We start from the raw sequence: 27385 nt of genomic DNA, 5'->3' as shown, positions 1-27385 counted from the left end.
CTCCTTGGAGCTGCATCACCAGAGTCACATTCTAATTTCATGGTCTTTAATAATAGCAAAGCTGATTTTTTACTGCATGTCTACAAATATAACTTTAATGATTTACTTATATTTTAAACCAATAACTGGGCTCTTTACAGAGAGCAAAAAAGACAGGAAAGTGTATTAAATTAAAAACATTGACATTTAATTATCTAAAAAAGTGAAATTAGAGGATTTTTTTTTTAAATTTCATGTTCAATTTTTGTATTTATTGGTAATTTTTTGGATTTTTAGGGTATTAGACCTTGAATTCAATTATTTTTTTATACTTTTTGTTTTTATACATTGTCTTTTTTGAGACATATGTTATTAGCAATGCAGATCCGTAGCCATCACAAGACACCTACTTGCATCATATGACATTATCTTCTGAAGGATATTTAAAGTGGTTATACCAAAATTTTCAGTTAAATACAAACTAACTGTGATGTGTTCAGTAACCTTTCAGAGAAAAGATTATAAGGCAAATTGGATTTTTGCTTTGTTTCTTTTCTGTTTTAAGACTTTACTTTTGTTTTACCCTTTGCCTGCATCTTCTGGTCCACCTTGATAATATTAGTCTTTCAGGAAAAGATTTTTCCATAATATCGTAGTTGATGTATGAGCAAAAAAAAGTAAGCCAATTACATATAAGCACCATGTCAAGGCATTTTATAATTGCAGCTGTATAGTACAATGGTTCACATTTTTTTCTTGATGAAGTCATGCATTTGATGCCCCTTACCCACCGTGTGCTTTGCAACTTTTCAGCCTTGAAGCACTGAGTAGTCATACTGAGGATAAACCATTGTGAGTAAGAGAAACACAGACAAAGTGCTACAAAAAATAAACAATTCTTTATTAAAAACAAGTGATATAAAAATATCATTTCTTTACAGTTATTTAGTGAAGTGAAAAAGCACACCAATTAGTCCATCCAAAAAATTCACACTTCATGTATATGAAAAAGTAAAAACTAAAATAAAAACATTAAAATAAACAGACCAATCATAATGACCCAAGTGCTGTTTCCTTCTCCCTTGTTCAAGCTGCACAAAGGGACCACCAAAAACTTTCAGAGTCCAAAAAACTTTTCCCTCTTCCAGGTTATACAAAGGTCCCAAGGACTTCTTAAAAAGATAAAAACCTCAAATCATATTAATGTCCCAGCTCACCACATAATCCCCAGTTCGCAATACTCCTGGGGATAATTAAAACTATATGCATCCCCTCCTGTTCTTGCTTCAGGCTGCACAGAAGTACCATGGTTCCTCCAACACTAGTGAGAAACCTTTTTTGAAACAAAGAAGTCCTCTGATGTCCTTCTTCCTTTACTTATACACCTTTGGGATACCTTCCAATCCTAATGGATGCCTCATTCTGCTCCCTGTAATTAATAAGTGTGTCTACCGAAAGAACACTGTAACCTGCAAGGAAGCTTTCAAAAGTAGTGATCTCATGTGTATACACACAACAGTGGACACCCGAACCTCTGATTACTCTCTGGTAAATAACCATTTACTTGTCTCTCTCTGGCTCCTTTTCTTTCACTGAAAAGGCTTCACTAATTTTTCCTTTTACACTCGCAGCTTGGTATCTTGTGCCTGGATGCCTCTTTGTGTCCTGATCAGGCTGACTCATGCTACGTCCCAGGAAACCAAATAAATGCACCTGAAAATGCTCAAGGCAAGAACCATCCAAGATCAGCTGTTCAGTGAAGCACAGGAATCAAAGACATGGATAGGATGTGATGGCCTGTGTTTAAACTGCGCTTTACAAAATACTCAACCAGACTTTATTAAGTTGAAGGCTAAAGCAGGGTAATGTATATTCTTGAGCAAAAATTGATATCAAAATTAAATAAACGGATTTGGACGGTTTAGTGAATTCATTTCAGTTATGCCCCCTTTTTTGATGAATGGACCAGTGCCAATGTGTCAATATGTTGCAAATAATCTTAAAAACATTACTAATCGTGATATCTTTAACATGTCTTTGGTTGACTAACTGCTTGCCTTTCACCCTTATCTGAAAAGTAAAATTACTGACATAAAAAGACCATCAATGCTCAATTATACATTTTAAGAAATTCAGCTGTAGATATACACATGACTAAGGCTGCCTCTAACTTTGTAAAAAGAACATTTTATTGTAAAAATAAGGACTTCTTAGGACACTTTTCCCTATGATGGCAGATTTAACAGTCTTTAGAAGTGTTTTCTGGTTTTTGGCAATATTTATAGTATGTTCAAAGTTAATATGTTTACTGGCAAATTAGTAATAGTCATTGTCCTTCTCAAACCCATATAATAATAATGTTGATAATAATAATAATACCACATTTTATTTATATAGCACCTTTCCCATTCTCAAGGCGCTTCACAGAGTCTCATAAAGAAACATCAGTTATATGTAACATTGGACACAGATGTTTCCTGAATAGAACATAGGTAGATACAGGTTATATAAAGACATTAAATAGAATAAAAGACAATAAACCAGAGTAAAATACTAAATTCAATACTAAAAGAAAGCCTAGTAAATAACATAATTTGTGATATAACATACACACAAATTATACTGAGCATCTGGACAGAGATGCTCAGTTTAATTCATTTAGTTATTTAGCTCTCAGTACCTAGAGCTCTTGCTTTGAGTCCTTTAAATCAAAGCTTAAGACTCATCTACTGTTCCCTCCTGGACTTTAGAAAAGACCTTCTTGCACTACCTCTCTGAAGCTATCATATTTTATTGTTCAGCTGCTGCTTTTCATATAGGGCCATGCACAATTTTTAATATTTTTTTCAGTTTTGTTCTTTGCACTATTTGTTAAGCTGAATTAAGTAACATCACCTTCAAACTTGCCAATTAAAGAATCTGGTCATATAGTATTCAAATTTTAAATGTCATCTTTGTTATAGTCAGGATTTAATTCTTGCAGCATTTGGAGGCTTCTCGTTTTATGTCATAACATAGAAAATTCGAAGTCCTCTATAAAGCAACATTCTGTATTTCCTTTTATTCTTCTGTAAACACTGCTGCATGGCTGTTTACACTGATGCATGCACTGATGAGCCACTAGCAAACCTATTCATGGATACCAATACAGGAAGGTAATTGTTGATAAACTTGAGCACAGTAATGGTGTAGTGCCTATAAAACGTATATACTCTTTGGAAGTTCTCATGTTATTCTTACACAACATTGATTCACAGTTGAATAAATATAGCTCTTTGTCAATAATCAACAAAAAATAAACTTTAATATTAAAGTGAAAACAGATCTCTGCAATATGGTTTAAATTAATTCAATTATAAAACACAAAACTATCACATAAGTATTCACCCCTTTAATATAACACACCTAAATCATCACTAGTGTAGCCAATTGCTTTTAGAAATCACATAATTAGTTAAACGGAGATCACCTGTCTGTAGTCAAGGGGTTTTAGTTGATTGTAGTGTGAACGCTGGCCCGGACACACACAGACGGACAACATAGTTCCACCCAACACACGTTTATTTGTACAATATTATAATTAGTGCACTCACAAAACCCAGTGCCTTCTCACCGATTCCCCCAATGTCCAGACCACACAGTCCTGTGCCTCTCTTTCTCCTGGCCGCCTCCAGTCCTCACTCCAGCGCCGTCCTCTTCCACCCGACTTCCGCTAATGACTGGAGGGAGGCGGCCCCTTATATGGGAACCCGGATGGGCTCCAGCTGCTTCCCGGCAATCAGTTGTAGCCACACCCCAGTGTGGCGGAAGTGCTGGCTGCGCACCCAGAAGCCATCCGGGTGTCTCCTGTTCTATTCCCCCCAGCACTTCCTGATGTGGCGGAAGTGCTGGGCTCCAGGGTTCCTCAGGCACCTGGGCGCCGCCTGCTGGTGGCCACGGGCCCCTACAGGGTTGGGCTTCCAAGCCCTTTACCCGTGGCCCCCAATACAACCAGGGCGATCGCCCCCTTGCGGTCTGGAGGAGGCACTCCTCCTGGTCCTCCTGGGCATCCCGGCCGGGGCTGGAGTTTAAATGAACTTTTAATAGTATGGTCTACTTTGTGGTGAGTCAGTATTGTGACCTTAAGCTGCACAACGAAAGCACAAGAATAACCCAAGCAACTCTGTAAAAAGATGACTGAAATACACAAGTTAGGGGATGGATAGAAGGAAGTACTAAAGTCACTGAATATGATTCGGAGTCTTTATGAAATGGAAAGAATATGGCACAGCTGTAACCCTAATAATAATTACATGTATATAGCACTTTCTTCACTACTCAAAGTGCTTAGACAGTGGAGAACCACTTCAAACACCACCAATGTGTAGCACCCACTTGAATGATGTGACGCCAGACATTATTGTGCCAGTATGCTCATCACACATTAGCTATTATGTGGTGAAGGGGTGAGAGAGAGAGAGAGACAATTAGAGACAGTGGATGCTTAGGGGGCCAGAAGATCAGGATAAACCCTACTGCTATCAAAAGATGCCCAAGGATCTTTAATGACCACAGAGAATTAGGACCTCAGTTTTACTTCTCATCTGAAGGATGCTGCCATTTTTACAGTATAGCATCCCTATCACTGCACTGGGGCATTAGGATCCACACACAGAGCACAGGGTAAGTGCCCCTTGCTGGTCTCACTGACATCTTTTCCTTAAGCAGCCCAAGCTTTTCTTAGATGGTCTCCCATCCAAGTACAGTACTGGCCGGGCTTGAACATGCTTAGCTTCAGGTGGATGACCTGTTTGAAGTGCATGTGGTACAGAGCAGGCTGTCCACCAAAACTGAGTAGTCGAGCAAGAAGAAGAGTTGTGAGGGAGGCCACCAAGAGACATATGGTAACACTGAAGGAGCTACAAGCTACATTGGATGAGACTGAAAAGACTGACGCAGTCTGCAAGTAACCTGCACCTTGGGGGAGGATTTGCTTTCCAGCAAGATAACGACTCCAAACATAAAGCCAAAACATACAGGAATGGCTTAAAAACAACAATGCTAATGTCCTGGTGTGGTCAAGTCAGAGTCCAGATCTCAGTCTAGCTGAGAATTTGCAGCTGGACATGAAAATGGCTGTTCACTTTAAGATCCCCATGCAACCTGACAGAGCTTAAGCAATTTTACAAAGTATTGGAAAAATTACATTGTCCATATGTACAAAGCTGTTCAAGAGGTATCTACACAGATCAAAGGCTAGAACTGTTGCCAAAAGATACATCTACTAAATACTGACTTGAAAGGGGCAATTCTGCAATCATTTATTTAAGTTTTATATTTGAAATTAATTTAGACCTCTTTGCTGAGATCTGTTTCACTTTGACATTAATGAGACTTTTTCTGTTGCTCAGTATCAAAAAAGCAAAATTAAGTACACTGTGATTCAATGCTGTATTATAATATCTTGTGAAAATATCCAAGGGGTTAAAAATTTTTATAGACACTGTACATGGAAAAAAAAATATGTTTACCGGTTTTATCATTCTAACACTGCTGGTATTAGCTTCTAGTCAGTGTTATTGTCTGGCTTCTTTTTCTACATTTCTTTTCCTATTTTGAATGTTTGCATAGTGATTTGAGTATGGGAGTGGCATTCAATACATTCTTTATTATTATACTTTAGCTAGAAATGTATTTCATTGTCTGTTTGTTTAATGCCTTGACAGATAAGAAGACTGCTGGCACCGTAAATTTATTTGGAGGGGTGTAACAGAATGCTATATGAAATTACACATTTTCGTATAATGACACAACTTGAGAGATGGCCCCTTACTATATATTTAAATGTATCCTCTAAATGCCATTGAGTGTCAGAATTTAAGGGTATGGGATGTGCAGAATCCCTTTATGCATGCATTTTGTGTATGTATTTTCATTTCGATTATGTTATTTTAACATGTTATTTGTGTTACATTTTAACACTATTATTCTATGCTATTGGGCAGTTTAAGAAGGTAACAATGCTGTCTCTGGCATGTACCTTTCTGGATTTGTGAAAAAAATCTTAGTGTGTGTAGCTAGTGATAAAATCTTTTTTAAGCAGTTAGAACTTTGTGTTATTTGATTTCTGGTTTACAACTTGCAATTCTTTCTTTCTTTCCTCTCCTGGTCCTGTACCTTCCTTGCCTATGGGCTTGCCAATTTTCAATCTTGTCAGTACACTGAGAACCCAAATTAAATGTAATTATTACTTTGAAAAATGTATGCAGAATTTATTAAATTCACAGAAAGTTCCAGAGTTATTGGAATGAAACACAAATGAAAATTAACTAAATTTGTTTCTTTATTATGACTCAGTGTTGGATCACATTTAGCATTTCATACAGTTTTATGAACGATGAAATACACCATCTATTCACTAAAATACAGTTACTGCACACATATGTCCTGCGAAATATTCATGAATACAAACACAAAAAACTGTAAAATGAACACTAGAACAGGCTTAGGTGATGTCAAAGTCAAGTTGGGGAGCATGCACTGGTACAGTGCATTGCCGCACCCACTACACGATGAAGCAACTCGGGATCCCTGCCCCCCAGGCAGACACGCGGTTCAGTCCCACCCTCCGGAAATGAACCTCTATCTGCCACAGCAAGGTGTTACGTGGGTGACCCCTTGGCCTGGTTCAGCCACTTGGGTCCCCAACAATGAGGATCTTACGAGCAGGATTACCTTTAGGGAAACGCAGCACATGGCCGTAGTGCCGTAACTGATGCTCTCTCACAATGCAGGTAATTTGCCTCATTCAGGACTCCATGAGCAACTGCTCATTCAATACAAAGTCAAACCAAAGGTACCCAAGGATTTTCCGGAGAGACACAGTACCAGAGGAGTCCAATCTATGTCTCAGGTCACTGGATAGTGTCCATGTCTCGCAACCATATAGCAAGACAGGAAGCACCAAGACTCTAATGACTTGGACTTTCGTCCTTTTGCATAGATATCGGGAGCGCCACACACCCCTCTCCAGCGACCTCATGACCCCCCATCCTTTCCTAATCCATCTACTGGCTTCATAGGAAGAATCACCAGAGACGTGAATGTCACTACCAAGTTAAGAAAACCTCTCAACAAGGTCAACACTCTCTCAGACAGACACACTGCTGATGGCTGTGCCTAACAGGTCATTAAAGGCCTGGATCTTGGTTTTTATTCAGGACACTTGCAAGCATAGACACTCAGACTTCTCGCTCAGTCTCTCGAGTGCCCCGATCAGAGCCTCCATTGACTCCACAAAGATCACAGCATCGTCAGCAAAGTCAAGATCTGTGAATCTTTCTTCACCAACAGATGCCCCACAGCTACGGGATCCCACGACCTTACCCAACACCCAGTCCATTCAAGCTTTGAACAGAGTAGGAGCAAGAGCACACCCCTGATGAACCCCAGAACCAACTGGGAAAAACACAGAGGTCCTACCTCCACTCTGCATATCACTCACAGTACCTGTGAACAGGCCGGCCATGATATCTAACAACCTCAAGGGGAACCCGAGAACCCTCAGAATGTTCCACAGGGCAGCTCGATCAATTGAGTCTAACGCTTAGCGAAAATTGACAAAGGCTGCAAAGAAACTCTGCCAATATTCGCGTTTGCGCTCGATGAGAACCCTCAGTGCCAGGATGCGGTCGATGGTAGACTTCTTAGGCATAAAAACAGACTGTTCCGGTCGCTGGTAGGTGAGCAAGTGATCACAAGATCCTATTGTGGATGACCCTAGCAAGGACCTTACCCGGCACAGAGAGCAGTGTTATCCCCCTGTAGTTGCTGCAATCCAGGCGATCACCCTTCCCTTTCCAGAAAGGGACGACAAGTCCCGTTTTCCAGTCAGTTGGGATAATGCCAGTCTCCCAAATGGAAGCAAAGATTGCTTGCAATGCCAGGAGGACAGCCTTACCATCAGCCAGGAGAAGTTCACCCCGGATACCACAGATCCCTGCCGCCTTTTCCCCCCTCAACTGGTTCACCACCTGTGCAATCTCAGTGAGATTGGGTGGTTCAGCTAATTGGAGGATCAGCCTCAATAACCGTGGACCCAGAGATATCCAATGTCCTAGCCAGAGGATCAGCTTTGAACAACTGCTCAAAGTAGCCAGCCCAGCGCGTCACAACTACAGTGTCATCCGTTCCATTAGCTGCCCTGACAGCAACTCTCCGAGGAACAGATTCAGATGTGCGTAATGCTTCGTTTCCTCTGTAAGCAGGACGTGGGTCGCTAGACCACAAATGGTGTGTCACTTGCAGAACCATCGCAGCTGTCCATCTCAGTTCCCAGTACAGACCAGAGTTGACATTGAGCTGTGCGCTGCAACTTCTCTTGATGATATCCAGGGTGCCCTACAAGATGAAACACCTCCTTCTGGGAACACCGGTAACACCAACACAACCCTCAGCAACCTTCAGGGTCTTGTCACGGATTAATTAATGATTAAAAGATTTAATTAGTGCATCAGTCTGATCGAGTGAGATATCCAGAACAATAATTATAGTAATGTTCTTTGGAGACCAATACAGAGGCTAAGATGTCTGGAAAATAATACATTTGTAACCTGCTTTGTTCAAAAGGTTTATTAATTGTGAACATGTTAATTAGGACTGTCAAACAATTAAAATTTTTAATCATGATAAATCACAAAATGGCACTTGATTGATCTCGATTAATCGCATTTTTAACCAAGTCAGTCCAGCAATGTCCAGTAGTTCCCTGTGAATATGACTGCTGCACAACTTTTTAGTTGCCCAAACTGTGAAGACTTGAGTCTTTCATATAAATCATTGATACTTGACATTTTTGTCAAATGTGAAGATATTGTGTAAGATTTGTCAGAACTGAATAATGTATTTCATCCATGTATCTATACTAATAAAAGGCAAAGCCCTTAATGACTGACTGACTGGCTGACTGACTGACTCACTCACTCACTCATCCATCACTAATTCTCCAACTTCCCGTGTAGGTAGAAGGCTGAAATTTAGCAGGCTCATTCCTTACAGGTTACTTACAAAAGTTAAGCAGGTTTCATTTCGAAATTCTACGCGTAACGGTCATAACGGTCGACAACGTCCGCCATGTTAAACTTTCTTATTTATGGCCCCATCTTCACGAAATTTGGAAGGAAGGAAGGAACATTGCGTCTTATGTATTGAATGACTGGGATAGGTTCATGGTGTGGACTGATGACGGTACCGGAGATAATTATACTACACAGGAGCACTACAAGAGTGAAATGCTTAAGCCCTTCACCTATAGTTCTGCATGTGAGTTGATGGCTGCTGCTGAATTGTTCAGATGTCGCTATCAAGTGTACCAAAAGGGCCAAATATTTTACACCTTTGGACAACCGCCAATACCTCTTAAACATCTTAGATTCACAGGTGACGATTTCAGTAGTAGACACTTTGATGTTTATGAATGTTTAAACTCTCAAAAACTGGATGCGAAGTTATCGATGAAACCGGTTGTATGCTTACGCTTGACAGATGCCGAATGTCACTTCAACACAACAAGTCCTACAAATACTAACGTAATTGAAACAAACCATGAAACAGGATTATGACAGCAGCAATCCAAGCTGTGAGATTTGAGGCAATATTGCTTTTCACATGGCTAACTGTACGTTGCATGCTCAAGAGTAAGCTCAGCACACAGCTTGCTCATATTACAACTGGAGGGCCGAACTGACAACGTGTCATGCAAAGAGATCCTTAACAAATAATTATTGGTATATTTTCCCTCAGTTTAAATAGATTTACTTTTCTTCTTAATAAAAATATTAAGGCAGTACTTCGCCACTGCGAAGCGCAGGTATTTTGCTAGTCTTAGATATATTTAGAGGTCTGGAGTCTGATGTAATGCGTTTTGCAGTTAATAGTGGTTGTTAATGCTTTAGATTTTGTTTCATTCATGAACAGAAATCGAGTTGGATTGTACAAGTATTGATAATTTTGTCCTTTGAACCATCTGTGAATGTAGTATATCAAAAGCGAGTATCATTTATTTAATATCTCTCAGCCACCATTAATAAAATAGCTTAGATCAGAGACCCCCAAACTTTAAGATAAGGTCTTTCAAAATCTTCTGGTCAGGGCCCCCACAATATAACAAAGTGGACCATGATCTCATTTGCTGGTAATGGCAGTCATACTGCATGATTTAGTCATCTGCATGATAGCAGATCCATTAATCAAAGCAAATGCTTAACTACAGTAGACTATTAACACATACAGTATGTGATTAAATGTCAAGTGGTATCTCCAGGCCAGGGGTTTTCAATCTTTTTTCTTTGTGTGTCACTTCCAGGAATTGAAATATTTTGAAGTACCACCATTTTCTTTCAGTCTTAAATTGGTAAGTACTAGGTACAACTAAAGTAACATTTCTTAACTCCTATCCTTTCTCTTATATTTTAATTAGGGGTTTTAACAAGTGTTTATGGGCAGTTTTTGGGTGATTGTGTATGTTGTAACGCACATGAATGAAATGACCCACTTGCTGGGATGGAAAATCATACCTTGCCTTCCAGAAGCAATAAGCAATAAGAAGGACACCATGCTAGAGGGGGGCAGTGAGATGGATAGGCGTCCAGGTCAGCATTTTTGCTGCTCTGTGCATCAAATTTAAGGTAATGGACTGTTCAATGAAGTGTCCCCCAGTTTACTAGGAGACAGGCCTTTGCTTTCTCCCACAGAGGTTCATGGGAGCTGTCATCTGGGAGGACAGCTCTATTGGATGATCCCGGGCTTGCTAGGGACACTGCCAGGGAAAGTCTCCAGTATTTCCTGGCTGCCCTGCCTGATCCGGAAGTGATTCCAAAGTACAATGCTGTGTTATCAGAAGTACTCCTGGGTCCGGCATAAAAGGAGCCACACTCAGGGAATTGGAGTCAAGAGGAGGTGGACAAGGCTTGCTTTGAAGAGCAGAACGAGAGTAAAGGGAATAATCGGAATGTATCATATCATATATTACATGGTATTGTGCTGTGCTGGACATACTGGCGAAAACCAGTAAAAGTACTCCATCAAATAAAACAATTTTATTTGAACCTGAGACTGTGACGATTGCAGTTGTGTCTGGTGTTTGGGACTCTGTTAAGCCCCCTAGTGGTCAAAATGTCTTTTAGTTTTTCTTATGTACATGAAATGTTTTTTTAATTATTTGCTTTTTAAGTGTAAGAACAACATTACAGCCTGATAAGAAATAAAAATTATAAAACCTAACATTTCCGTATATTTAATTAGCAAAAATTATACAGTGGCATATGAATCCAGATAAAAACAAGCAGAAAAATAACTAATATCAACGTCAACCAGAGGAAAATAACTTAATAATAAGTCAATTGTGAAGTATGTTTATCTTTATGTTTTATAGACTTCTTACTGTTAGTGTTAGGTTCCAGTTTTGATCATTTTAAGCACAATTCTGCATCTAACTTCAGCCTACACCTGTATTTCTTTTTACAGGAAGGATATAGGTTACCAAACACTGGCAACTGTCTGAAACAGTAGCTTTCCACTGCTTATTAAAATTAATGATGCTAAAATGAAATGTTAAATTCATGCCATGTAATTTTCTAACCACTTAGTCCAGATCAGGGTCCCTGCAGGTGCTGGCACATATACCAGTTAGAACAGGATACAAGGCAGTAACAAACCCTGGACAGTGTGCCAGTCCTTCGCTGGGCAAACACACACACACATACCAAAAACACACTCGAGACAATTTAGTGTTACCAATTCACTTGCACATCTTTGGACTGTGGAAGGAAACTAAAGGACCCTTAGGAAACCCACACGGACGCAGGAAGAACAGGAAGGACCCACGATGTAAACCTTGGTCTTCTTACTACAAGGCAGAAGCACTACCACTGTGCAACCATGCACATGTATTTTATTATTAATAATTATCCATCCATCCATCCATTATCCAACCCGCTATATCCTAACCACAGGGTCACGTGGGGTCTGCTGGAGCCAATCCCAGCCAACACAGGGTACAAGGCAGGAAACAAACCCCAGGCAGGGCACCAGCCCACCGCAGTATTAAAAATTATTACCATATATATTTGTTCTTCATTGTATATTATTCTGTCATATTTTGCCAGTCTCATGGCAGGCATCGCATGAGACCGAGTGGTGGAATTGAAGTACAACATTGTAACTCATGTCCATGGAGAAGAGCATGAAGACTTGGGTTCAGCTTCTTCATTATATTACTACATACATAATGTGATGTGCATACTGATATACAGGAGCTATTTCAGAGAACAAGGGTTGGGGTGTTTGGTGGAATTTGGGGTTACTTTGGAGATACGAAAGTGGAAATTTCATTATGAAATGTCAGTACACAGTACAGATGCATACTGGCCTACTTCAAGCATTTGTCACGTGTATGTTTAATTAAAATCTAGGCAACTTAAAGACAATCTATCAAATTGGAATTCATTTTTTTTAAATAATAATTTCAGCCTTGCTGGGGCAGCAGGCCCCTGTTTGAAAACAATTGGGTTAGATAGCAAGGGATGAAAAACAATGCACGTGTTAAATGAGATTAAGGGAAAAAATGCATTATATCTATGAAAATTAACTGCATGCATTAAAGTGCCAACTTTGACAGCCCCAGTGTTAATAGTTGTGTCCACGAAGAAAACATGTATCATTCAGTCTGACGGACTAAATAAATGCCTACAGGTTGCCTATATGATTTCTTGAAAGATACTGTAATTTATCAAAAAGAAATATTACTGCCTGTAAAAATACTGCTACTACTGTGGTGTGGTGGTTAAGGCTTTGGACTGACACTACTGTGCTACTGACACTGTGTGACCATGAGCAAGTCATTTGACCTGCCTGTGCTCCAATTGGAAAACCAAAAGAAAGGTAACTTATTGTATCATAAATGTTGTAAGTTTCTTTGGATAAAGATGTCAGCCAAATAAGTAAAAGATACAGTGCATCCGGAAAGTATTCACAGCGCATCACTTTTTCCACATTTTGATATGTTACAGCCTTATTACAAGATGGATTAAATTCATTTTTTTCCTCAGAATTCTACACACAACACCCCATAATGACAACGTGAAAAAAGTTTACTTGAGGTTTTTGCAAATTTATTAAAAATAAAAAAACTGAGAAATCACATGTACATAAGTATTCACAGACTTTACTCAATACTTTGTCGATGCACCTTTGGCAGCAATTACAGCCTCAAGTCTTTTTAAATATGATGCCACAAGCTGGGCACACCTATCCTTGGCCCATTCCTTTTTGCAGCACCTCTCAAGCTCCATCAGGTTGGATAGGAAGCGTCGGTGCACAGCCATTTTAAGATCTTTCCAGAGATTTTCAATCGGATTCAAGTCTGGGTTCTGACTGGGCCACTCAAGGACATTCACAGAGTTGTCCTGAAGCCACTCCTTTAAAATCTTGGCTGTGTGTTTAGGGTCACCCCAGTCTGAGGTCAAGAGCGCTCTGGAGCAGGTTTTCATCCAAGATGTCTCTGTAAATTGTTGCAGTCATCTTTCCCTTTATCCTGACTAGTCTCCCAGTTCCTGCCACTGAAAAACATCCCCACAGCATGATGCTTTCACCACCATGCTTCACTGTAGGGATGGTATTGGCCTGGTGATGAGCGGTGCCTGGTTTCCTCCAAACGTGACGCCTGGCATTCACACCAAAGAGTTCAATCTTTGTCTCATCAGACCAGACAATTTTGTTTCTCATGGTCTGAGAGTCCTTCAGGTGCCTTTTGGCAAACTCAGAGTGGGCTGCCATGTGCCTTTTACTAAGGAGTGGCTTCCGTCTCGCCACTCTACCATACAGGCCTGATTGGTGGGTTGCTGCAGAGATGGTTGTCATTCTGGAAGGTTCTCCTCTCTCCACAGAGGACCTCTGGAGCTCTGACAGAGTGACCTTTGGGTTCTTGGTCACCTCCCTGACTAAGGCCCTTCTCCCCTGTTCGCTCAGTTTAGATGGCCGGCCAGCTCTAGGAAGAGTCCTGGTGGTTTCGAACTTCTTCCACTTATGGATGATGGAGGCCACTGTGCTGATTGGGACCTTCAAAGCAGCAGAAATTTTTCTGTAACCTTCCCCAGATTTGTGGCTCGAGACAATCCTGTCTCGGAGGTCTACAGACAATTCCTTTGACTTTATGCTTGGTTTGTGCTCTGACATGAACTGTCAACTGTGGGACCTTATATAGACAGGTGTGTGCCTTTCCAAATCATGTCCAATCAACTGAATTTACCACAGGTGGACACCAATTAAGCTGCAGAAACATCTCAAGGATAATCAGGGGAAACAGGATGCACCTGAGCTCAATTTGGAGCTTCATGGCAAAGGCTGTGAATACTTATGTACATGTGATTTCTCAGTTTTTTTATTTTTAATAAATTTGCAAAAACCTCAAGTAAACTTTTTTCACGTTGTCATTATGGGGTGTTGTGTGTACAATTCTGAGGAAAAAAATGAATTTAATCCATTTTGGAATAAGGCTGTAACATAACAAAATGTGCAAAAAGTGATGCGCTGTAAATACTTTCAGGATGCACTGTAAATAATTATTTAGACTTCATTTTTCATCATTTTTGTTTAACAGTTAACACTTTGGAAAAAATAGATATACTTTATTTTTTTTCCATAAACATCCCTGAGCTATGCATTAAAATGCTTTAGAGAATTTACTTTTTCCTTACTTACCTCTATTCATCACATCTGTTTTTCGATCTGTTTCCCTTGACAAGGGTCAGGCAGCTATGGTAGCTTATTAACTGCCAGATATTCATAATATGAATCACTGGTCCAACTCCAAAAACTTCCAGAAACCTTCCCTGCCTTCCACTGTTTAATTCTCACTCTGGTGTATTTGCATGATATTGATATACAGTATTTTGGCAGCACTAAATTTTGACTATTAACTGCCCCCTTTCAGCCTCAACCCGTACTGACACATGGAGGAGGTATCACTATCTTACTAAAAACATCTTGCCACATATAACACAAAGTAACATAATATTTTCAAATCCACTTAACCTAACTTAGGGAAACTCTAATAGCAGGTGAGAACCAATCCCAGCAACATCAGGTGCAAGGAAGAAACCAAACCAGGGGCAAGTAGCCAGTCCATTACAGTATTCACTTATGTACACACCCACAATGGACCAATTTACAATCTCCAACTAGTTCAACAATCATATATTTAATAATAATAATAACAATGCATTTTATTTTTGTAGCACGTTATTTAAGTGTGGTTGGAAAACACAACATACATGGAAAGAAAGTGTAAACTCAACATAGAAAAGGCCTGACTGAGGGATTTAGACCCAAAGTGCTTAATCTGTGAAGCAGGAGTGCTATCTATTACATGACTGAGTCTTCCTGATAAAAAAATAGAAGTAAAATAAAATTTTATGCCTAGTAAATGGAATTCTATACAAAATGGTGTTGTATTTTATTTTTACTTAGGGCTACTTCACATTCTTGTAAAATTTTGCAAATACTTTGTGAGTGCAAATATAAAGCTTTGGATCTATTGATAAAGGGGTTAGTTTATGGACAGCATTACCATGTGAAAAAATCAGCGGCACTTTGATGTATTTTCTTCTTGAATTTGAAGGTCAGATGAGACACTAGGCAGGTCACTTCTCAGCACTTCAAGTACAAATTGGTTTCTTTGCACTACCAACTCCAAAGGATTAGCTACACCCTTTGAGGTTGCAAATCTTTCTGATGGCTGCAAATGCTCCAGTGTTACAAAGTCTGGCAAACTTGAAGTATAATGTATGGTCTGCATCATCTCCATGCGTAAGAGAGCAGCAGGACTGACCAGAGCTAAATTACCTGGTTTCACACATGGCAACTGATAACAAAGTTCTAAATCTTTCCTCAGCCTTTAGAAGTAGTAGTATTTTCATGTTTTCTGTAGCATAAAAAATTTCTGTTATGAAATATATCAAAAAAATATTAATTTATAGAACACAAATGTCAAAATTTTAAATAAGGAAAAAAAATTCTACTTTCCTTTTAATTTCCCACCTATTTTGAAATCAAAGTCTTCAACCAAAGGACTTTTCTAAACTTGTATTACTTCAAAAATAACACTTTTTTGAAAAGTGTCCTTTCCAACTAATGTTTAACTTTAATGTTGATTTTTTGTTTGAACCAATCTATTGTATATTTTGAAAGCTCTATTTTTTAAAGACTAATACACTTTATTAAAATAAGGTTATCTCTGGCAAACAAGTGAAAAAATAAGTTGTCATTTTAAACACATTCCAGGATCTTCTTGCACATTCTAAAATGTCAATGTGAAAGCACATACAGTAACAGAATTATTTAGATCCTGTGATGCACCAAGAAAGCTATACTACGATGATCAACATTGTGAGTACGCTTTAAAGTATTCTTGACACCGCACTGTTTTTGCCATGCATTACTTCTAATGCTATTGCAGATCTAGGAAATAAAAGGTAATATTTAAAGGTGAAAAGGGTAGACCTTTACCTACAAGACAACTGCAGAAATATGATTGGAAAAATAAATAACTTCCAACATCATAGTCATTTGGAATGCTGAAGAACAAGCAGTGAAAACCATTAGTGAATTTAATGTGGCTACAAGGTGCTGGAAAACCAAAAAACTGTAGAGGCAAGTCTGAAACTAACATGACCCTGCTTACTCTCTCTGTTATCAGACTAAACAACATCACAAGATAACACAGCAAAAAATAAGTTAGTGTGTCTTTCTGTTAAAACTTTACTGTTTTCATCCGACTATACTTTCTTAGAAGGTTGGCATCCTTCAACATCTGCAATAAGATGCTGCAGATGTTCTACCAGATGGTTGTGGCGAGTGCCCTCTTCTATGCGGTGGTGTGCTGTGGAGGCATCATAAAGATGAAGAACGCCTCACGTCTGGACAAACTTGCTAAGAATACAGGCTCTATTGTAGGAGTAAAGTTGGACAGTTTAACATCTGTGGCAGAGCATTAAGCAAACTCCTGTCAATCATGAAGAATCCACTGCATCCACTGAACAGTGTCATCTCCAGGCAGAGGAGTAGCTTCAGTGACAGACTTTTGTCACTGTCTTGCCTCACTGACAGACTGAGGAGATCGTTCCTCCTCCACACTATGCGACTCTTCAATTCCACCCGGGGGAGTAAATGCTAACATTACTCAAAGTTATTGTCTGCTTTGTATCAGTATACTGCTGCTGGATTATGTGAATTTCCCCTTGGGATTAATAAAGTATTATCTATCTATCTATCTATCTATCTATCTATCTATCTATCTATCTATCTATCATTTGTCTTTTTCTTTAATTTTTGTCATTTTACAACACACATAGAAACCATTTTCAAAATCAACTTACCCAATATCTGACATTGAAGCTGGAAATTGCAGTAATTGCATATCTCGTACTGTAGCTGGAAATTGCAGTAACTGGTAATGCAAATGTATGGTTAACAAGCAGTTATGAAATAAATAATTTGATGACCGAATGAATGAATCAGTTAACCAATTTTCATTTTATACTGTACCATTCATAGTGAGTACTTGGAGCAAGGAAATATAAACAACAGTTTAACCATTGTGGACACTAGGAGGCATTCCACTCCCTCAAACCCAACACAACACACACAGAGCACAATTTAAAACACAAAATAGCCTTTTTATTGTGACGAAAACTCTACATTTCCCCCCATCATAGCCACAAGTACAGCACACGTTTAGCAGAATGGCTCTTCTTTCATTCTTTTCTGATCTTTTCCTCCTCCACTCCTTCCTGCAAGCTTTGTCCTCCATCTCCCAACTCTGGCTCGTCCCTGTAAGGCTGGTAAGTCCTTTTATACTGGCCAGCCTGGAAGTGCTTCTGCTCTTCTGCCCACGTGATCTGTAAGCACTGCCAAGTCAAGAGGAAATCTCATGCCATACAGCTCCTCCATTTCAACAGCAACCCCTGGCGGCACCCACAGTACCCAACAGGGCTGAGATATAGAACTCCAAGTCCCATGGTGCCCTGTGGGAATCTGGGGCACCACTGCAATCCAGGGGAGCTGCCATCTAGCATTCTGGGAGAGGAAGTGGCCTAAAGAAGCTGCCTACTCCCATCCTTCCATTTCCTGGGCATCCCGGCTAGGTTGGGCTGCAGGTCATCCCTTACACCATAAAAATGAACACATTCTAGGCAGTGAAAGTTATAGAGTAATGTTTGAAAGACAAAATTTATTTAATAAATGAAAAAGACAAATTCCAGTAACTTAATTAAATTCAACTGATGTAAGCTGCATCTTTACCCAGTACCTGAAAACAGCTGTTAGACTATTCAATATTGTTATTGTATTTATTCTCTTGATTACTCACTTAATAGGTCTGTTCTAATGTAGCCTACTAGATTATTGTTATGCACTCATATCTAGACTACCAAGAACAGATACAAACCTCCTGTGGCTTTTTTCAAAATGCAGTGGCAGGAATCTTAATGAAAATGAAAAAATCTGAACAAATTTAACTGGTATAAGCATTGTTACAAGGACTGCCTGTGTCTTTACATTCTTAATTTTATGCAAGGCTCTGAAAAATCTTGCACCTCTCTCTATTTCAGAATATGTCCCAATACATCTCAAATTGTAATCTCAAATCTTTAATCACCGACTTATTCAAATTTCCTAGAATGAGATATGAAAAAAATGGTGATAGGGCCTTTTGCTTTTATGTATCAAAAATTGGGAATAGTTTACAAAATCGTTTTGGGCAATTATTGTTGAACATTTTAAAATACTTTTTCATTTTTGTCTATTGCACAAAATTACAATTAATACTTAATAGTACTGAAAATAAATAGTTTACTTGTCATTATTTTATGTTGTCTGATGTCCTGTAGTGGTGCTTTGTGTCAGATGTTCTTAGAATTTTCATGATATTTAGTCAAATAGATAGATAGATAGATAGATAGATACTTTATTAAATAATGAATAACTTTATTATATTTCAGTATTGTAGAATGTCCAGGTGGTGCTGTTCAGTCATTTGGCCTTGGAACCCATTAAGGTTATTTTCACTGGTATCCTTTTGGCTGGCATTTTTGTTTCCTCTCCTACCTGGCCATTTTACCATGGCATCTGTTATCAAATCAAATGCTGATTCTTGTCTTCATAACTGTTGACTTACAAACTTAACTGAATTACTGTAAATTGTAATTAAATTTACATTCACCTCCTTCTTCCATGTTTTGCCTTTTTTTATGATTTTTTTTTTTTCTTTGATTGTATGATCAGGGTTATTTCTTTTACTATTACTAAAGCACTTTGAGCCATTAGATGCCACAAAAATAAATATTGTTTCCAATGATACAAAAATACATATTGTTTCCTTTTGTGTTAAATATGTTATTTATGGTCCAAGTTAGCAGCTTGAAAGGTTCTCCTCTTGAGTTGATTTTTGCTGGACTATTGACCTCTTGTGCCCTAAAGATGTCTATCTATCTATCTATGAGACTGTTCACCTTTTCCCGTTTAATTCATTGTTTGATGCATTAAGGAAAAAAGTTTAAGTTGTCTTTATATATTCAAATTAATCAATTTAATCTTAATTTCAATTTGTTTTACTTCACACTCCAGCTGTCTGTAGTACTTCTTGAAACAATGTGCACTCCTACGAGGAGTTGTTCAGGGCTATACACTATGCTTGGCCCCTCTTTCTGTGACACTTACTATGTAACACTTATTACATAGCAGTAAATGTATTTAAAGACAAGAGAAATTAAAAGTGGGGTTTTAAATGGTGGTGCAGCTCTAGTATTCTGTCAGGTAAACATTGGCCAGCTGTGCACATGGAACCAGGAGTTTGTGCGGTACAATATCTCTAGTGCTGACTTTTATATAGTAAAATTTGAGCCTGAGTAATTCAGCACAGCATTCTGCTTTTATAAGGTGTGGATGACAGCATGAACCAAAGTTAGAATTCAGATCTGAATGAGCTGACTTGGAAAAAGGAATGCTGAAAAGGTAAATCAAGATTGTTTATTAACATGTCCATGATCCAGATTGAAAGAACGGAAAGTAATAGTGATAGTAGTGGTGTTGTCTCTTGCACAAAGTACACAAAAAGTCTTACTTGCATGCCCAACCAACATTCAATACATCGCCATGATAAACAAGAATATGTTAAAATACACAGCTTCATTATTAAATTGAAAACATAACTAATGTACATAAATGAGTGAAATGTATTTCATCTTGCACTCATTTACATGAACCCACCCCCCATTATGGGAGATTCATACACTTGTAGGTACAGTATGTACGTACAGTAGTATACTGGTAGAGGGCCATGCACAGTGAATTAAGTCATGTGCACTGAATATCTGTCATCCTGCAGGCTTCCAAGTGTTTTTAAATATAAGAGTTGCTAGTGCATTTATAAACACTCAAGGCTTGCATAAACCCTCCACAAGTCAGATGATGTGTTCCACTTTTGCTTATTTTTAAGGCCTCAGTAGTAACTTGTCTGGTTTGTTTTACTGGAAGCATTTGCAGATTTAGTACATCCCCTGATCCTATACGCTAAGGTAAATTCCATTTTCCCTGACTCCATGTTTTCAGTAGTTTAATTTACATGTCTTCATTGTAAATAATGTTGAGTGTCTCTCACTGTTCATTGACATTATCAAACTAAATACCACATAGTAAAAGATGAGGCAATGAAAGTACTCTTTGTTCAGGGTGATGCCCTCTCTCTCTGAGAAATTAAAGAATATATACAAGTTATCACTACTAAAACTGCTTAAGTATGAAACAATATATGTTTTCATGTATTAATAAAACCATTGAAACACTGGAATACATATATGAACTGTGATGTTAGGTATAAGATTTTTCCATTTTGTGTTTTTAGTGGAATTCTGTGAAAAGTCAAGCAAACTCAGGCAAGGCAACTCAGGCACCTTCTTCAGACAAGATGTAATTATATCTTTTACATTACATTTTGCCTGAAGAAGGGACCTGAGTTGCCTCGAAAGCTTGCATATTGTAATCTTTTTAGTTAGCTGTAATCTGTTTAGTTAAAAGGTGTCACTTTGCTTGACTTTTTACTACATTCATAATTCATTCATAATGGCTAACAGGGTACAACACCCTAGTATTAGTGGAATTCTTAAAGATGTATATTTTATGCTGCCAGTGAACCAGACATCTAAAGCAGGATTTACAGAAAAGCTTAAAAAAATCATTATTACTGTTAAAAAATAATTTTAAAAGTATGTGCTTTCTAAGACTGCAATAAATATTATTTAGAAAATTAAAATCAAATCTTCAAATAAATATCAATAAAGCTTAACAATATAAGTTTGATAAATAAGAAGATATCATTCATACCATCCAACTTGTTTGGTTTGTTAATAGTACCATTGTATCAATATGTCATCCAAATACTTCTTAAAGGTAGGCAAGGTTTCTGATTGAACTACATTACTCAGTAATTTGGTCTAGATTCCTACAACTCTTGGCTTAAAGAAGTCCTTCCTGGTTTCAGTTTTAAATGTGCTTGATCTTAATCACTACCAGTGCCCTAGGGTACATGATTCTCTATTTAGTCAAAAAATTCTGTTAAATCCACTTTGTTGATATCTTGGGTAAGGTTTTCACATAGTCCTCTTTGATCAAGGCTAAAGAGATTTAACTTACTGTGTCTATCAGAGTAGGCCATCCCCTTTAGTCATGTTGTGCATTTAGATGCTCTTGTCACAGTTCTTTTTGCGGCATGGAATCAGTATATTTTTTGCTGTGTGTAGTTTACACTTATCTAAATGTGATTTATTTTCTTCATTTTAAAACTGATGTTGTTCTGTAGCTTTCTTGTTTAGTAGCAATGGACCCATTGCTGCTAATGTAACTTGTACCAATATGTGTGACACCATAGCAGCTAAAATATTTAAGATAGTGTCACAAGATGCTCAGTACCCTATGTTTTGAATAAAAACTCCACAATTAGTATTTTTGACTTCTTCTTGTTAATGTGACTTTTCTCCTGTCTCTGACTTTGCCTTTTTCTCTGCCTTTTGGCAATTTCCACTTTCCTTCCATTCAGTATAGCGGAAGCTACAAGGTGTTTCCATGAAGAGTGTAGTGTGGGGATCATTCTTCGTGTTTGTTTTCACCTTGTCTCCTCTTTTGTGGTGTTTCATCCTGTGACGGCTAAGGGGTGCCACAGAGCCCTAAACCCCAATCACACGCACACAAAACAGTCCTGGGTTCAAAGAAAGGATTTTTATTATACAAAATACCTTTCTACAAACAAATAAGCAAGTTGTTGTCCTTGTTCTTTCTCTTACTCTCACTCTCTCCAATGCAAAGCTCTCCTCCATTCAAGTGTTGCTTTCAATCCTCCCAGCTTCCAGATCATACGGAAGTCCCAAATAACAGGGAGAGTTTCTCCCTGCAACACCCTTTAGCGGCACCCATGGTCCCCAGCAGGGCTGTGCAACTAGCCTAAAATGAATGGCATTCCCTGCTGGTTTCCAAAAGGGCACCAATATCCAGGGCCACTGCCATCTAGCATCCTGGGGGAATAAACAACCCCCAGAGATGGTCCTTCCTGGAGCTTCCCTTTTATCTCAGTCAGAGAAGGTACTACAGATATATAGGACACCTGTCCATCTGTCTGGGGCTTCCCATCCAGGAAAGAAACCTTCCTCTCCTTTGGCTTGAGTGTCCATCCATCTACCTAGGGAGTCTTGTTCAGGTAAGGCACCTTTCTCTGTCTCAGTTCGGGATGCTTGTCTGTCCACTTGGGGCCTCCCATCCAGGTAAGGAACCTTCCACTTTCCTGGTCAGTACACCCATCCGGTGTGCCACTTGCAATTCCATGGTCAGTTTCATCAGCTTTCCAGCTCCTGAACGCTCTGCACATGACCATAACGGCTCTCCTCTGCATAGCTTCTAATACTGCTGTAATTTTAGCGTGGTGACCAGAATTATACAGCATTCCAAATGCAGTCTCATCTATTATTTCAATTGTCATTATGGATAGTCCAGAAAAGAACTAAGACCCCATGCAAACCTTGCAACAGAAATGCTGCAATACCACCAATGTTGAAATACCACCTCAAAACACATTAACAATGAGGCCTTCACATTTTTATTTAAAATGGGCATGGCACACATGCATCAGCTAGCTCTCGGAGAAAGTTGGTAAACTGACTTTTTCTCACTTACCTGAGACAGCCCTAAATGGACAGAGGCAGTTTCTGAGATGTACATGATTTTGCCATCAGATGCTACAACGAATACAAATCCATCCAAAGTCTGAAAAAAAAATAACATCTGATGCTTTCATAACTTATAAAATCTCTGAGCATATGTCAGCTTTTATAGAAGCCATAAAAACATACAGTATAAAGTTTGGACAAGTTATATAAAAATCTAAGATTCATCAACTAGTACAGTCATGCAGTAGCATTAATTATCAAAATGGCAAATTACAGAGCTACACTCTTTTATTTTGTTCAAGACATCACTATATCATTTGAAATCACTTTAAAGACATTGGACATTGTCATGAAGATCCTGTGTGCTAAGGAGTTTCTAGAGTATAAGGAATCACCCATGATGCAAAAAAAAGGTTAGAAACCTCCATGATAGAGAGAGAGACCCACACTAGGCGGAATTAGAATAACTCTGCATGCAAGTCAAGTAATACAAAACAGATAAAAGGGTTTGGCAGCCAGCAAGTCAAATCTTCATAGACTATAATACAAGAAATAGAGACTGTTGGCCAGTTTGGAAATGGGCAAGTGATCCAACAGATGTTGGGATGCTTCCTCCTAGAGAGAAAAAGACTATGAAGGGCTGTCCATTTCCTGGTGGAAAAGTAGCAATACACAATCTGTATCTAGGGAAGACACTGCTGTTATTCCTCCCGCAACAAAGCACTAAAGGGATGTAGGACTCAAAACAAAAAACACACAAAACCTGACCCTGCTCTTACTTCAGATCTGGGCCCACCGGATTGGCCTTGGCTCAAGCAGTCTAACTCAACTCAAAGAGAGGGATTCTGGCCTTTTCCTGTCGAGTAAAGGGACTAAGCCTAGGTAAAGAATTACAAAAAACTCTGGGCTAAAAAACAAAAAGAACATTTTTGAAAATTCTTAATATTTAAAAAAATATATTTTAAGTAAAAGAATCAAAAAGGCAGGGCAAGAAAAGGAAGAAAAAAAAGTTTTTTGATTTTAAGCAAACAAATCCAATTAGCAGTAGTTAACAATGAATGCAGGGGGTCAAAAAACAGCAAATCCAAACAAGAATCACAGATCAAGAACAGGAATCAAAAACCAAAACAAACTGACAAAGAACCAGTTAACTAGCCCTTCTCCATAAAAACCTGTTGAGGCAGTATCCCAGCTGCATGATCAGGTGGTCTCTTATCCTTTTGTTTACTACATAAAAGAGACAGGGCAGATAACCGATAAAACTAAATGTATTAAAATATAACACAAAATAGTCAATAAACACAATATTAAAGAAATCATAGTATTATAGAAAGACTAAATGATACCAAAAACAGAATTCTAAACACAATATATAAAATTATATAAATATATAAAATAACAAAAAGATTAAATTACAGACTTGAGCCAGTGCATGAGCTGTGCCTGAAACATAGCAGACTTTAAAAGACTTGAAGGAGCAAGGCCAGTAGTCTCCCTCCCAGCACAAAGAGGCAATGTAGGCTACTCAACACTGAAAGCTGCTGTGGGCTGCTTCAGGGAGCTTTAGCCTCTTGTCCCTCAAGTAATTATACAGTTTTTGGGGAGTGACTGTGGAGTTTAAAGCTGTCTTGGCCTAGAATTGGGAGGACAGGAAGCCTTACTGATCAAAACTACTAGATGCAGTTTTTTTTCTCTTTGTAGTTCCAACCCTTACACATTTTATTAGTTACAGGTTAAGAGAGATGTCATAAAAGTGCTTTCCATTGTTACTATTTTGTGCACTCCTTTTCTCCCAACATTAGGAACCTTTTCCAGTTATATTAGCCATGGGTCAGCAACTAACATATTAAATGTACTATTAATATATTCTTAATAAGAATTTTATTAACAGGTAATTTATTCAATTTTATAACAGCTTTTCAGGAGCCTGGAAAGTGCAGGTTTGTGTCGTGTAAGACAAACTTTCAAGCAAGCCAAACTTTTTAGGCGCTATTTCTGTCTTCTATCATTTTTTTTTTTGCTTTTAAAATTAGTGGTGCCACAGAATTGTAATTATAATCTATTTCAATTCCTATAGATTCATTCCTTAAAAGTGGAATATAGGAGTTGTAGCATAACCATCTCTACTTTGATTTTGGACCAAACGATGTGGAATTAAAGTCCAATGACATTAAGACTGGAGATGGTTAATGCATATGCAAAGTTGCAACTGGAAGAATAAGGAAGATAAAAATGTTAGAGTCGGGGTAGTGTTCCAGCATGTATCCACTTTTGAGTTATTTTCTTATTATATTTCTGCTTGCTCTAAATACCAGCTTTTGTAACATTTTTTTGACCAATCAACTTGGACTTCCATGCTATTTCAATATAAAAGTATAAAGTAAAGCTATTGTTTTTATGTACCACTTTATGAGTATCTCAGCTTGGATTTCCTTAAGATCAAATGATATTTGTTTATAGATGCATTTCTTCAATATCGGTTAATGCACACCAACAGAAATCTGGGAATTTTATTTTAATTGTAACCTAGATAAACTGAAAGGAGAAGCTCTATATATCTACGGTGCAGTTATAATACTATGAGAGTGGCAGAAAGTAATGGAGGAGATAGAATGTGTGTGAAATAAGTGGTCTGATGAAGGAGAAACATGTACAGAGAGAGCCATGTTAAGAAAAAGAGAAAAAATTAACTAGGCTGCTGACTGGGCTTTGGCAAAGAAAACCAGAAGACGAGAGAACAAGACTGATGCTTGGAGTGAAAAAGCCAAAGAAAAGAGTCCAAGATTTGAGTAGAGAGAAAACATGATGCAAAGGGAAGGAGGATTGTGGATGAGCGTAATATAATATGTCTTGTAGTCATGAATACTATTCTTCAGGAGGAAACCAGTTAAGAATGAGAATACAGTTCTTCTTTAGTTTGTTTTAGGCTTCCTATTATTCTGACAAAGAAAGAGGTGGAACAGTCTTATTTTACCACCATATTCTCATGCAGCGTGTAGCCCAGGCCTGACAACAGGTAAACAATTTGAACTCGAAGACTAACTATGTTTTAATGTTGGGTCCCAAGCTGTAAAAAGAGACTTGGAATTTTATGTATTAGTGCACAGTATATATCAGTAAATACATAAATTAAATATTTGTTTATTAACTTCTGAGCAGGTTATGTATAGTGAAATGTGTGCTAGCAAAACATGTTTTGTTAAATTTGGCAATGGTGGAATTCCTGTTTTAATTTCATTGAAACACTGTTAGCTGCTAAAGAATGCTAAAAGCAGTTCTTCTCTGTGGCTGAACAGATAAGCAGCAGACCAATCTGTTTTAGCTAAGAGCAAAAGACATGCTTTATTGATATGATTTTGTTCTAATGAGGACATTGCTGCATGAACTCAGGGAGCACCTTTAAATTACATATTTAGAAACGAAACCATTTCACTTCTTTTATAACTCATTTTTCGTTTACTACTTGTAAAGCTCTTTGAGCTATACTTACATATGAAAATGTGATACATATGAAAATGTTGCTATAGCTGTTTTCTTAAATGGTGATAAAAGACATAATACTCATGATGAGCTAGCATACTCAAATGAGAAATTGATATAGAGTTTGTATAAAATCTTTGAAACTGCAGTTCAAACAGTCTGTGAAAATGTAGTTCTGTTTCCACCACAACATCCTCCCGACAATCTTAATTTTTTGTCATTTTGATCTTTTTAGCAATTTTCGTTTGTACAATTTACTTTTCAGCCCAGTGCTACCTCAGGTTATGCCCACCATACTTATTTGTCTGAAACCAAATGTTATCATATTGAGCTACCCTTTTTGATGCCAGCCAATGGCTAAGTGTGTCTTTTTTTTAAAACTAACAGATAATTTTAAACTTCTTATTACATCTAGTCACAATCTACCCTTATAGTTTCAAAAGACTGCCATGAGATGACCCCAAGTAAATAGGGGAAGCACAGGTTTCATCCTCCTACTTCAATGCATACCCTCACAGGAGAGTGCTATGTGGGTCTGGCATCTCCTTTGTCACATTCATGCTTAGTTGTCTATGGTACTGTTCAACCTATTTATAGTATAATATGCTGATATCCTCAAATCATTCCAAAGGCTGTTTGTTATTGAATAGGGGCTATAAGCTGTAAGTTCTTTCTTAAAG

General features: G+C 38.2%; 1 protein-coding gene across 1 annotated transcript in view; it reads right to left on the bottom strand.

Moving 5' to 3' along the window:
* sim2 (SIM bHLH transcription factor 2) overlaps positions 1-27385 on the bottom strand; it is a 130685-nt gene that overhangs the window by 46582 nt on the left and 56718 nt on the right. Inside the window, exon 3 of the mRNA XM_039744446.1 lies at positions 23233-23322. Within this exon, the coding sequence (XP_039600380.1) occupies positions 23233-23322 (90 nt within the window). The remainder of the gene's footprint in view (positions 1-23232; positions 23323-27385) is intronic.

Source organism: Polypterus senegalus, chromosome 2 (assembly GCF_016835505.1).
Source record: "Polypterus senegalus isolate Bchr_013 chromosome 2, ASM1683550v1, whole genome shotgun sequence".
Classification (NCBI taxonomy): domain Eukaryota; kingdom Metazoa; phylum Chordata; class Cladistia; order Polypteriformes; family Polypteridae; genus Polypterus; species Polypterus senegalus.
The sequence above is the reverse complement of the archived record's forward strand: the minus strand, read 5'-3'. Positions and strand labels throughout refer to the sequence as shown.